This window comes from Psammomys obesus, unplaced genomic scaffold (genome assembly GCF_907164565.1).
Source record: "Psammomys obesus unplaced genomic scaffold, mPsaObe1.curated_primary_1811, whole genome shotgun sequence".
In the NCBI taxonomy this organism is placed as follows: Eukaryota; Metazoa; Chordata; class Mammalia; order Rodentia; family Muridae; genus Psammomys; species Psammomys obesus.
In genome coordinates, this window is record NW_026596057.1 from 11,478,439 (window position 1) to 11,493,367 (window position 14,929).

General features: G+C 41.9%; 1 protein-coding gene across 3 annotated transcripts in view; it reads right to left on the reverse strand.

The window, feature by feature from the left end:
- The window catches only part of Astn1 (astrotactin 1), a 330,303-nt gene that overhangs the window by 152,134 nt on the left and 163,240 nt on the right, over positions 1–14,929 (reverse strand). For all 3 annotated transcript variants that reach the window (XM_055624474.1, XM_055624472.1, XM_055624473.1), the window contains exon 8: positions 9,936–10,020. In XM_055624474.1, coding sequence (XP_055480449.1) covers positions 9,936–10,020 — 85 coding nt within the window. The remainder of the gene's footprint in view (positions 1–9,935; positions 10,021–14,929) is intronic.

Here is a 14,929-nt window from a genome sequence, read left to right on the forward strand (position 1 = left end):
TGTGTGTGTGTGTGTGTGTGTGTGTGTGTGTGTGTGTGTGTGTGTGTAATATATTTACAGAAATGTGTCCAGGTGCTTGTGGAAGACAGGGATTAATGTCAGTGTCCTGCTTTGTCATTCTCTGTCTGATTCCTTTGAGATAGGTCTCTCATTGAACCTGGAAGTAGTAAGACAACCAGCAAGCTCCAAGGATCCTCCCGCTTGTCTCCTCCACAGTTCCAAGCACAGATGGCTGTGTCAAGGTTCCTCACGGATGCTGGGACTTGGACTAAGGTTCTAGTGCTTGCTCGGAGATTGCTCTCACCCACTAAGCCATCTCTCCAGCCTCTTCTGGTGATAAGCTTTTAAAAACCGGTCAGCATGGTATTTAGCCTTACATCAAATAAATGATAAGAATTAACTAGCATTGCGTGAGGAATTGCTCAGTATTTGAGAATATTAAAGTTGTACTATACTAACTATTATAGTAAATGTGTAGGCCACTATTTGCTTTCCAAATAGCTTTTTTTTATTATTATACTGACTTACAGAGGTGTGTACCAAAGACTTGGCCTGAATGTTAGACTTAAGAACCACATGTTTCTTCTAGTTAACTATAACAGGTTATAATTGTTAATTTTCTAATGGAAAGATTGAGAGTTTTCCATGAGCCATCAATACTAACTTCCCTACGGAAAATTTTGAGAAAAAATAATGCACTTCAGCGATACTTGTAATGGTCTGCTCTGCATCTTTCGTGGTTATAAAGGCTGGGCATATGTATTGTTAAACTATGAGAACGAACAAAATATATGCACATAGAGGCAGGTGGTAGCAAGGAGAATTTCTGATGCTCAGAAGAGGCAATTGGAAGGAAATAGACACAAATAGCAAATGGTAATGGTAGTTTTCTCTAAACATAAGATAATGAGTGAATTTCTTTTTTATTGATTAAAAAAAAAGATGAATAGCTCAAATCTCCAACCAGAAGAAAAATCACAGCAGTCACCTGAAACTGGACCCCAAGAAAACTGAGGGCTCGGGGAGCATTTTTAGCGGAAAACATCCATGCATTCAATAGAATATACGAATTCAAGACACTCTCTGGAAAGCATAGGCAAGACATAAAACATTCATTTCTATAAAATTGAAACAATTTATCTTCCATTCTTGAGCAGATGGGAGGGTAAATTGAGGTTGATTTTTTTTCACCCTGGTGGTCATGTTGGAGGAAATAGGAGTATTCCTGCCTTCGGCACTGTTTAAAATAAGTCTCATGGTGCCTCGGCTGGACTGGGCAGAGACAGCAGTGTGGTAAAGTGTTACCCCTCCTGTGGAGGGTGGGTGGCAATGTAGGTGGATGCCTGTCACTCAAACGGGAGAAGCCTGTGATAAAGATGAGTTTACTTGCCCTGGGAAGGAGAGTGAATACAAGCCAGCCTGCCATCCGCCTCGAGCTAATAACTGATTCTCAGAATATCACACACTTTTCATTCCTCCCTCTTAAATATTTATCCAATTAATTTATCTCCAATAGTCAGTTGTTACTATACAGGTTGCCCACCAATTATGTTGTCCAGGATAAATTATTTTACCCCTCAGACTCTCCATTTCCCAATCAGTAAAATGAAAATAATCTTTAGTCATTATTTTACAAACCTGCTCGGATTTTCCCTGTAAGGGGGTGGAATGCTGATAAGAGGATGCTCCCATTCACCAGGGGATCTACTTAAGAAATTTTCTTAGGTTGGTTGGGCTTCATTGTCCTTTGAGAAAGAGTATCAGAACTGTACACCCAGAGGCTGAGGAGACAGCATGACCTTGCAAGCAGGAGGAACTGAGTTCGATCCTTAGGACACACAGGAAAATGTTGCCTGTGATGGCTTGTGCTTTGTAATTCTAGCACTCTCTGGAACAGAAACCAGAATGTCCTTGAAGTTTGCTGGCCAGTCAGGCTAGCCTACTTGCAGAGCTCCAGGACAATGAGAAATGCTGCTTCAAAGGGGTGGACAGTATTCTTGAGGATGACAACCAGGTTGTCCTCTGGTCTCCACATGAAAAAGCTATTTGCACCCATATTTACACACACACACACACACACACACACACACACACACACACGCGCGCACGCACGCACACACATGAACCACATCCCTATTAAAAAACAAACCAAACTAACAACAGAAATATTCTACAGTCAAGGCCCTCTCCAAGACCAGGTGGAGAGGACAGGAACTCCACAAGGAGAGCAACAGAACAAGATAATTTGAACACAGGGAACTTCCCAGAGACTCATACTCCAACCAAGGACTATTCATGGAGATAACCTAGAACCTCTTCACAGATGTAGCCCATGGCAGTTCAGTGTCCAAGTGGGTTACATAGTAATGGGAAGAGGGACTGCCTCTGACATAATCTGATTGGCCTGCTCTTTGATCACCTCCCCCTGAGGTGGGAGCAGCCCTAACAGGCCACAGAAGAGGACAATGCAGCCACTTTTGACGAGAACTGATAGACTAAGATCAGAAAGGAGAGGAGAACCTCCCCTATCAGTGGACTTGGGGAGGGGCATGCAGGCAGAAAGGTGAGGGAGGGTGGGATTGGGAGGGGAGGAGGGAGGAGATTATGGGGGGATAAAAAATGAATAAAGTGTAATTAATAAAAGTTAAATAATAAATAAATAAAATTTAAAAGAGAAAAAAAAACAAATAACAACGTCAGAAATGGGATTCTCAAATGATACACGAGTAGCCGCTTCATGGACTGCACTGGCATGCAGGAGACCCTCACCTGGGCACAGCTGACTTTCAGGTCATCCACAAGTGACCAAAATGGTTCTAGGTGTTCCTCTTAAGAAGGGAGTCAAGGGCTTTATCTAAAATGTCAGCAGTAGCTCAACAAGGGACATTGTGCAGGTTAGACAAACAGTTTGTCACAGAGGTGTCATGCCTTGGGAAGGACAGGCTGAGTTAGCTTAGCTGCAAAGGATGAAGTGCCTCACTATACTCAGTTGACTGGCCATACAGTTATCACTTAAAAAGGTCAAATATGAGTCTCAGCATCTGCTTGTATACCCTGATCAGTCCTTCAGAGGCCCTCTGTGGTAGATACCATCCTGTTCCCTGTCTTCTCCCACTTTCGATGTCTATCCCATTTGTCCTTCTGAATGAGAATTGAGCATCTTCCCTAGGGTCCTCCTTCTTGTTTAGCTTCTTTAGGAGTACAGATTTTAGTATGTTTATCCTATATTATATGTCTAATAACTACTTATGAGTCTCATAACCAAACCTTGAGCAGAGTGCAGGGAATCTTATGAAAGAAGGGGGAGACAGAAAAACCTGAAGGGGGACAGGAGCTTCACAAGACCAACAGAATAAAAAAAAAAAACTGGTCCCAGAGGGCCCTACAGAGACTGATAACCTAACCAAGGACCAATGCTTGGAGAGGACCAAAAACCCCTGTTCAGATGTAGCCCATAGAGTCAGTCTCCAAGTGGGTTCCCCAGTAAGGGGAGCAGGGGCTGCCTCTGGCATGAATTCAGTGGCCTGCTCTTTAATCACCTCCCCCTGAGAGAGTGCAGCCTTGCCAGGCCACAGAGGAAGACAATGCAACCTGTCCTGGTAGACCTGATAGACTAGGGTCAGATGGAAGGCGAGGAGGACCTCCCCTATCAGTGGACTAGAGAAGGGTCATGGGAGAAGAAAAGGGATGGAATTGGGTGGGCATGAGGGAGGGGGCTACAGCAGGGAAACAAAGTGAATAAATTGTAATAATGATGATATAATAATAATAATAATAATAATAATAATAATAATAATAACCTGTGTTCACTTGATAAAATCCCTGTGAGTGAGGTACAGAGTTTCCCAAACCATTTTGTGGTCAGGGGTCAAGGCTGGCTTAGCTTTAGAGGACATTGTGATGTGTGCGGGCTGATTTCAAGTTCTGGCTTGCTTGTTCAGAAAGGGGTGGTCTGTGGTCTGATTTCCAGGAGTCTGGTTGCAGCTGACTTCTGCAGAGAGGGAACCAGGAGATTTAGGCTTCATTCCAAGAGTCTCCTTCTACTTTTTTAACCCTGAACTGAGGAGGAAAATGACAGCAACATTGCTTTTGACTCCTGAAGGAAGATGGGGAGACAGAGGGAAGCGATAAAACAAAGGCAAACAAAAACAGAAGGGGAGGAAAAAAGAAGAAAAATAAATAAATGGGCGAATAAATTCATTGAAACTCTTATTAAGAATTAGTGACAATGATTAGAGTTGGGGACAGGGGGCTAATGGGAAGATAATCCCATTTGCGAATGGCATGACAGTGACAGGAACTGGGCACAGACAATAAGGACTGGGCTGGAGGGCAGGGGAAGAGCCACCAAAGATAAGGCAGCAGCTGGTGGCCTTGCTGTGTATTTCAGCTGAAGGGTTGGGGGAAGGTGAATGGCCTCAGTGACATAGAGACAAGCAAGGGAGTAGGGTAAGAAAGGCCAGCATGTGAGCTACAAATTTAGTAAATATTGTATTACCCAAGGTCTATACCTATCTAAAGTCATTGCCAAAGAGCTTCATAGCTGGTCAGTAAAGTTCAGGCTGAGCCCAAAACCAAGGATGGAATTAGAGCTACACAGTGGCCTCTAGTACAGCTGTAGGGTTTTCACCTCTTTAGGAGATGACACACTGGTGGCATGAGGACCTGAGCTCAGCTCCCCACACCTACACAGAAGGCTGGACTTAAGAAAGCACACCTGTAATCCCAGCTTTGGGAAAATGGAGACATGTGAATTCCTGGAGCTTGCTGGCCAGCCAGTTGGTGAGCTCCAAGCCTAGTTAGAGACACTGTCTCAACTAATAATGTGGAGAAGCAAACATGGAGGAAACCTAATGTCAATCTTTGGCCTCCATGTCCATGGACACACATGTATATGCACATACAATGTACCCTTACAAGTACACAGACACACACACAGACACACACACACACACACAGACACACACACACACACACACACACACACACACACACACACACACACACTGGATTCTGTGGGTTTATATGGGGACATTAATCCTTACCAGGGTGCATTCCCTGCCTAAGCAGAAACCACTGAGTAAATAAGAATGGAGAGGTTGCAGAAACAGAAGACCTGCAAGCACCTTGGACAATGACAGGGCCATCCTAAAACAGCATTGACCACGTATAAGTGAGTAGGTGTCTGAGGATGTCCTGTGAAGGGCTGTCATCTCCCTGTGCAGCCAAGAGAAGAGGAGGGGTTCCGTGAGCAGGGTCATCCATGACAGCAGCTTTTAAATCCTTGGAAGAACACCTACTCATTTCCCTCAGCTGGCCTCTCCCCACCTCATGAGTTATCACTCTGTCTTTATCCTTCAGCATGGAAACCCAGTGATATTTTATATTTCTATATTGGAGAATCTCCTTGGTGTTGCCCTCTGCAGCTGAGATGCCAGAATAAGTAATCAGACTATTATTTACCAGGAACCTCCAAAAGCATGAATTTAATCTAATTGTGGTATTCTGAAAGATGTATCTAGAGGCCCTTGAGTACACTTTTAATTTAGCAAAAAAGCCATTATTATGGCCTTTCTTAATAACTCTGAAGTATCTAAATAAATTTGGGTGTCTCTTTTCTTCTCTGATATTCTCATGTAAATCAATCTTTCCTGATTTCCCTCCCCAATTTATTGTTTTCGTTTCTCATCTCTGAACATTTTCAATTTGTCCTAGAAAACAAATATCAAATGCAGCCACTTACAGGCTTTAACTATATTGTGCAGCCACAGTGATAGGAGGGCAAGAAATTGGCTTGAAAATTGACACAGGAAAGACAGAAGACACAGAAATCATGGCACTGGTTTGGGCACTTCAGCCCTGGTTTCGTTCCCTGGCAGTTGGATGATATGGAGTGTTATGACAGGGAATGCTTGATTTTGTTGCCAGCATCAAATATCAGAGATGCATCTTCAAACACCCCGTGTTCTTAGCGTGACCCATTAGAAATCTATCATGCACAACTAATACTATGTAGCCCTAAAGTCAGTTTTACTTTTAGTGAAAATGTTCTTCTATTGCAAAGAATACTACTATTTTACTCTCTTCCACCTGGACCCCTTCAGTTCTGCAAGTTGGAGCAGCTGGCTTTACCATGCAAATCAACACATGAATGTCTCAACCTGCTTGCTTTCTCCTGAGCATCCCTGGCAGGACCAAATTACCAGAATTACTGTAATATAAGTCTTTAGTAGACTTTTGAGGTATGCTTTCTAATTCTCAGCCATTCTCTCATATTTGTCTACAGGGCAATTTCAGAAATACATTTTACTTGAAGAATCTAAATAAATAAAATCTAGAAAATCGCAATAGGTTTTGAGCTTGAGGTTTTGTTTTCTTTATTTTTGGTTGTGTGCGTGTGTGCGTGTTAACAATTGTTTGATTTCATTTTAAAGGAACAACTTACTGGGTAGGAAGAGGATACACAAACTCATTTGAGGACCTACCCTCTATCAATAATTCTAGAGGCCTGTAATTGGGTTTTAGTGTTCAAAGCGTCGTTAAGCGAGACCTTTTTGAGAGCTAGCTTTTCTCCTTTTTCACTTTTTCTCATGGCCATGTGCAAGAGACTTTTAAGCTAAACTGAGCTACTGATCTGCTATTCCTGGAAATACATGCCCCTCATGTCTCTGCCTATCAAATGGAACAATTCAAAAATCTGGCTTCTCCATGAAACTCTATACCATTTCTTCAATCTTATCTAAGTCACCGCTTAATTATTTTCTCATTGACCTTTGCTCAAAATAATTTTTCAGTGGGTCTTAGAACTGTATGTAATTTTTCATCATATGTCCATCTTCCTATGTGGACTATTAGTTATCTTATCCCAGAACAGAAACCCCACTTTGTTTTTAGGCATAGCAACCACACATGTTCTTCACTCGAAGAGTAAAGGGGTGAACACTTATGAAAACATGAGTGAATTGAAGAGTGAATGATAGAACAGTTGTGAGAGCCATTCCATAAACAAACTGGCTCATTCATACACACATACACTCCGTACAATCACACAGACACTACATGTTTACATGCTCTTACACACATTCCACACACTCACGCACTCACACAGACACACTCACCCAGAACTATATGAGCTAGAGGCAGGCAGCAGTGGCAGGTCTCAGATCTAACTCCTCTGACTCACAGAAGCATCCATTTGTAACGTTTTGTATGAAAGTCCTTGATTAATTTTCTTCCTTGTCTGAAAATCACAGATGCCTTTTTTTTTTTAAAACCAGTTTTCCCTGGCATATCAACCTTGATTTTTTCACAAATGACTTCAACTATTACTAGACCTGCCTTTGGCTTTTCTGCCGAGAATGAACCTGCTGCAGTCTTAACGTATGTCGCATCAGTCTGTTAAGAGGGAAACGTAAGTACCTCTTATGTTGGGATGCTCACCTTCACCTTCTAGAATGTTAAATGAAAATTCTAGGAAAATCAGACTTACCATTGATTTCTCCTTAACACTCCAATATATATCATCATTTAGAAATCTGTCAGACAGTTTCCAATTCAAATGACAGTCTTTACACTCAAACCAATTTCGATTAATTTGGGGGAAATCATCTAAGGAAACACGGCATTAGTGTGGTACCCTGATTTAAATCATGATGCACTGCATCTTCTACTTTTCACTTATCTTTTTTTTTTTTTTCAGGAAGAAAAAACACATCCATTTGTCTGGCATTGTTTTATAAATATAAAGTCAAGCTGCTTATCATTCCTGCTCCAATATCCACAATATACTCACTCGTCTCCCTCCTCCTAATAGTTGTTTTATGATTTTATTAGTGTCCACAATGAGACCTCATAGACAGTGACGATCATAGAATAATGGAAATTAGAGATGGAAATGACAGATTAGGTGTCTTTGTCTATTTCCTGGGGCTAATGTTCTCGTCAGTCTGCAGCTCAGTGCTTTAGTCTATCTTGTTCCAAATGACACCAGTGCTGGGACCTCTCCCATTTCCCCCGAGGCTCTTGTCTGCATCCTATGACTGTCTCTACATCCCGCCATAGGGGATAACAAAGGCTTTGCAATTACCAAGTGAAGTCAGGCCCATCCTCACAAGATATGTCTACAAGGCTAGGGATGTGGAGGCTTGAGCGATTAACCACCAAATCCAATCACAGCAGAGGGCCAGACTGGATCATTTAGAGCAAACGTGAAATGATATTTTGTAGTTGTTTTCTTCAGCGGCAAGATTGCAGGCTATGAGATAGAGAGGTGGTTATCCATCACCTTTTACAACATTTTACTCGTGGTCAGCTACGAACCTCAGCCATCACATAAGCCACAGGGCTGGCTCCGAAGCAGCTGTGCAAACAACTCAGTGGCAATGAGAGTCAGGCAACAGTGCAAAATTTAACCAGTGAATGTCATTCTACATTTATACCTCACTTGGCATACATTAGTCACTCCTCTGCTCTTCTCTCCAACCCCCCCCCTTTTTTTTTTAATTTGTGGACTGCCTATCTGAGGAAAGCTCAAATTCCATACAAACCGAGTCGTTCTTCATTATCACTAACACACACACACACAAAAATGTCACAGCATTTGGACTTCCCTAAATTTTCTGACCTGTGACCCAGATTCCCTTTTCCTAACTCCATTTGCTCTTGTCCTTATCCCTTCATGTCAACCAGACCCAGGAACATTTGCCCTCTTCCACATCTTTGGGCATCTATCAAAAGCTGACTAGTCCTCCGCTGGCTAAGTCATCAGGGTTGAGTTCTTCTCTCCCCTAATCATAAATCACGCCCTCGGGCTTCTCAATCATTTTTATTGCTCTTCTCCAAACTCTCCTCCATTTGTCACCATATTTATTGCTTTGAGAGTCCAGAACTGCACTCAATATTCTAGGTTTGGTCTCATCAGAATCATGTAAAAGGGACTGCTTATTGACCCAGGAGTGAGAGTATCTATGGCAATGTCAGAAATGACATTGTCTTTTTTTTTTTTCTTCACTTTGTCAGGATGCAAACACAGATCAAATTTGCAGTCCAGAAAATCTCTCATCAACAAGCTTTTGCCTAGATCTTCTTCTGATTTTCCCTATCCCACTGATTTTTACTATTAGTTAGCATTTACTGAACCCCCCCCCCACCATTTGCCCAATGCAGAAATCAAGCTCTCAGAATTCAAAACAAGACACATTAATTGATTTTAAAAATCATCACAACACAAGACATATATGGTGATGACCCTCTAGTGACATAGATTTACTTAATTTCATTGAATCATACACTTAAAAAACTATTAACATGTTAAATTTATGCCGTGCATGTTTTATTACAACAAAACATCTAAAAATGTAAAAAAGGAAAAAAGAATAGATAAAGCAGCTGCTTTTTTACAGACACATGTAGTTGTGGGAAAGTAAAAATCATACAAAGAAATGGTAACTGGTGATGTGGCCCAGCGCTCTTTCTCAGCACAGAGCACTTCCTGAGTCTTGCATGTCACCCCTGCTGGCAGTGCTGCTGGTAACCCGTTTTGACTCCTCTCAGTCTCTCGCAGGACTCATCAAGCTCTGAGAGCTACGGAAGAGTTTGTGTGGCTTCATGTGTCTCCAACAAACACACCAGCTAGGTTCTGCCTTAGGGATTCTCATGGATGGAGGTGGAGTGGGAAAGAAGAAAAAGGCCGCTTCATTTTCAGATCCCAGCTGGAGGATGCAGGGCCACGAGTCAGAGGCACCATCTCCTGACTCGTAAATGGAGGAAAAGATGGCATGGGCGTCATTGGTACAGCATGACTATGGAAAGGCAGTGACACATTTGTTCAGAATACAACCACCCTTTACCTCTGCTTCATTGTGTACAGTTGTTGCCATTGTGTCTGTGTGAGAAAGCAGTGACGTGAGAAACCGCCAGCTTGTTATCTCACTTACCCCTGGTTTGTCCCCCATTCATTCCGAATGCAAAGGTGCTTGTGGACAGGATCCTTCATGTAGCCTTCGTAGCACAGACATTCCCCTTGGGGCCAGGGTAGCAGGAAAAGAGAAACAGAAGTAAATCAACTACCCTGTCAGTATTTGAGAAAGTCAGTGTGAAATGATCAGATTAAACCTGAGTTCATCAATGGCATAAATGAAACACATACCCCACTGGGCCACACATTCCCCTTTCCACTGTCCTCATGAATGAATCTCCCCATTTTCCAATACATGATGATTCTGTACAGTGAGGGACCCAAACATCTGCAGCCCACCTACTGTGTATGCTCTGTAATCACACAGACCACTGAACCTTCGAGGAAGGGGATAATTTATGATCATTTTCTCAATTGCCGGGTACTACATGGCATTAGCAAGTGATGGTAACTGTTTAAATTCTGCACATGTGAACTATTTGAAGTATTTCTAAGAATCTGAAACCTAGGTATTGTTACTGTATTATATGCTGACGGGGGAAGACGAGGCTTGGACAGGTTATGAGACTTGTCAGCTTCTTGAAAATGACACAGTTAACACTTGAACCTATGACTATGTGACTTGAGACACTATCATCATGCCATGCCCTTAGCCCACAAAACAGCCATGGTATTTTAAGAAGGTTGCAATCTCCTTTTCTGTTTTTGTAGGAACTCTAGGGTTTCCAATGAAAACATCTAATTACCTTTTGAACCTAGTAAACATGTATCATTGAACATTGTGCATCCTGCATTGTTCAGAATCTTCCTTCACTTCCTTATCATTAGTTTCATGGGAGTTTTTTTTGTTTGTTTGTTTTGTTTTGTTTTACATACTGAGAGGTCCAAAAAAAACCCTAGAATTTCATACAAGATTACCTAGTTGAGGGCATCAGCCTTTCGAAGGCAGGGTTGCATGGCATTTATCCAGTTAAGAAGCAAACTTGAGCCCTTCCAAAGGATTAGCACCCATTGCTCTCTTGAGTACCAGTCCTGAAGACAGAAGCTGTTGCTTCCTGATGTGATCGCTGTCATTTTTGCTACTTGTCTCTGAGCCACGTGACATGTTACACTAAAGCATTTGCTTTTCCTCTTCCAATGGCTGACTATTTAATTTATAACCAGTGAAATCACAAAGTGTGACTTCTTGAAATTTGTAAATAACAAATTTACAAAGGTGCCAGATCCTGAGGAGACAATGTGCATACAGTCTATTTATCTTCCAAGGAAAAGAAACTTAAGATAGATATAAATAGAATAACAGCTTTAAATGCTGTTTCCTCCTTATGAAGATAAAACTTAATAAAAAAAAATTGAAGAGAATGTATCTGATAGTTAGGAGAGTCTGAACTGTGTGAGCAGGGCAATTTTTCTTTAAGATTTGGGCAAAGTGCAGGGAATCTTATGAAAGAAGGGGGAGATAGAAAGACCTGGAGGGGATTGGAGCTCCACAAGGAGAGCAACAGAATAAAAAAATCTGGGCTCTTTTCTGAGACTGATACTCAACCAAGGACCATACATGGCAATAACCTAGAACCCCTGCACAGATGTAGCCCATGGAAGCTCAGTCTTCAAGTGGGTTCTCTAGTAATGGGAACAGGAACTGTCTCTGACATGAACTCAGTGGCTGGCTCTTTGATCACCTCTCCCTGAAGGGAGGGTAGCCCTACCAGGCCACAGAGGAAGACTATGTAAGACAGTCCTGATGAGACCTGATAGACTAGGGAAGGCAAGGAGGACCTCCCCTATCAGTGGACTGGGGGAGGGGCATAGGAGGAGAAGAGGGAGGGAAGGTGAGATTGGGAGGGGATTAAAGACAGTGCTACAGCTGGGATACAAAGTGAATAAACTCTAATAAATAAAAAAAATTAAAAATATTTTAGCTCATGCATTTTAAGATCTTCCTAGAATCTATTGCCTCTTAGGGCCTCTAAACCAACTACCAGTTGCTTATCCCCCATCCCAAACACAATCAGCTCGGTGTACTGGTAGGTGTAGTGAAAATGGGTGACTTCTCAAACAAATCTAAAGTGTATTAGAGATTAGTACATTGACTCATGTATAACAAGTTCTGACTTTGGTATCACAGGCTATACTGAAACCTACTGACCGACTTTAGGTCCAAATTTATTACTTTCACTGGTACTGGGCTATGGCTACAAATGGCCAGGAAGCTTAAAGTGAAACATCAGAAATTCAGCTTGAAATTAGGTGGCTGGTGATAAAACATACCGATGGTGGTTATTAATAAAAGAAAAGATAGAAAGCAGGTACAGTGTTAAGTAAAAGGAGAACAGGGATGTATGCCTCAAGAATTCCAAAAAAGCTTAAATCTAAAACTGTGAAGTATACAGGGCAAGGATAAGGTTGATCCCCTCAAACAAGTAGGCTTTGCATAGATGCCATAGGCAGTAATTACTTGTCTTATGTTACGACAAACAGTGGACAAGGGTAACTTACGGGTTATTTTGGCTCATCCATACAGTCCATCAAAGTGGAAGGAAAGTTGCATGCACAACCAAGAAGCAAAGGGCAGTACTTTGCTTCTTAATTGGTATTTAATTGGATTTATCCTTTTTATGTAGCCCAGGACTCTAGCCCATGGTATGGTACCCATTATATAAATAACAGGCCTTCTCGCTTCAGTTATCCTAGTCTAAACAACCCCCACAGATACTCTCAAAGGCTTGTCTCTTCCATGTAAAGTTAACAATCAACATTAAATATCAAACTATGGTTCAAAAATTAAATAAATAATTAGAATGTTTAACATGAGGATATAGCTCAGCGGTAAAGTGTGTTTATTGTTCAAGTATAAGGACCTGAATTTGAATCCCCAGCATCCACTTAAAAGCCAGGCATTGCAATGTATTCTTCCAAGCTAAGCTATTGAGGTAGGGACAAGTGGAATTAGAGAACTCAGTCAACACCCCAGACAGGGTGAATTCTAGATTCAGTAAGGGACCCTGTGTCAATTTTTAAAACATGTATAGACAGTAATAGAAGAAGATAGCTAAAGTGAATCTCTAGACTCCACTCCATAGACACACCTGCTACATGTGCACTCATAGGATAAATCACACATACACAAGATAAATAACTAGACAGACAGACAGACAGATAGATAGATAGATAGATAGATAGATAGATAGATAGATAGATAGATAGAGGATTCACTCTGTTTATCAATAGCAAACTCCCTAATACCAAGATATCTAAGCCAATTAATGGGTTAAATATTCAGATGTGTCTTTTCTTTTGGAAAATGTACATCCCTGATGTCCTCATTACCAATTAGACAAGAATAGGATACTAAGAAGCAGAATGTAACCATAAAAGAGTGGCAAGTGCATCCTTCTGATTCTCAGAATGGTCTCAATTGGCCCTTGGGCTGCAGCTCAGTTGGTCGAGTACCTGCTCTGCCTGCATTAGACCTTGCATTCGCCCCCGAGCCCCAGGTATTACGGTAGAGAACACCTGTAATCCTAGCACTGGTGAGGGGGAAACACAAGGATCAAAAGCTTAAGGTCATCCCTGGTTATGTGGTGATTTTAGGCCATCCCAAACAACACGAGACCCTGACTCAAAAACAAAAACAAAAACAGAATAATGAAAACACAAAACAAGAATAGTTTCAGTCGGGCACCTTGTCTAGAATTAAGGATTAACAGTAAAAGAGCATCTTCTACATTTGCTATATGGTTACCACAAAACATGTAAAAATAAATTCAGTAACCACTCTGAGTTCAAGCAGAGGCCTATTTTCCTAATGATGTAAAGACCTACCATTTGTACAGCGCATTTACCTTCTCAAATCTCCTTTATGGTCATTATCTCCACATGAGGCTTCCATCACCCCTTACCGTGTGGAGACACACTGCTGACAACAGATAAAGCTTTCCCCCATATAATGGCATATGCCACCCTAAGTCAGAGAACCAGGAATTTTCAAACATACCAGGTTAGAGTTTGGGGATATCCAAAATCTGCCTCTCAACAGATCCTCATTTCTGGAATCCACCAAATCTCCCTCCTCTTTATTCCTCCTCAAACCAGTTTGGCCATAGATACTGCAAGGAGTTCAGACTTGATGAGGAAAGTTACTATGGAAACCAACTGCTAAATCTTGACTTCAAGAGGGATTTCATGTAAGCACAGACTCCGGCTGTTAGCTGTGAATTTTAAAGACCCCACAAGGGTGTTGGATGCCCTCCTAAGCCGAAGTGTTACCGTCTCCACATCTGCTGTGACAGATGGCAGGGAACACATGAGGTGCTGACTCTGGTGGTGTACATAGGAATCCAACAGAAAGACGTGTTATGGCCATGGAGAAGTGCCTAGTCGGGAAAGTGTAACATGTCAGTGGCTGCAGGAACTATTCTGTGGATCACACTGTCATGGAAGAAAGCCCACGGCAAGGGATAGAGACCACTCTATCTACTTTTGTTTGGTACCTGGAGGACAAACACCTTGAGCCACCTTCCATGGTGAACAGCACCTTTGGTCATCTGCCGTTCTATAGTTGAATGATTGAGTCACAAAAATCATCTCAGGATTAAGGAAGACATTGAAAGTACGGGTCCTGAGGTTTGACTGGGATCACTACAAAGCCAAAGCCTCCAGTCATAGCACTGCTTCAGGTACTGGCTGACTTTCAGTAACTAGGACTGTTCGTCCCTTGTCTAAAAAGAAAATGTTCAACTGGACATGGGTAACATAAAATTGCCTAATAATTTCCTACCAGAAGGAGTGAGCAGAAAAGAGGCATGCCCAGGGAGAGAGAAGACAGGGAACATGCTAAAGCTCACCCTGAAGGAAGGCGTTTTCAAGGAATAACAGACATGAACTTGGAATTAGTATGCAATCAGGTTACAGCAACAACATGGAAACTGAGCTCTCCTGATGAAATAGGTTTTAAAATGCCCAGTGAGAGAGAGAGAGAGAGAGAGAGAGAGAGAGAGAGAGAGAGAGAGA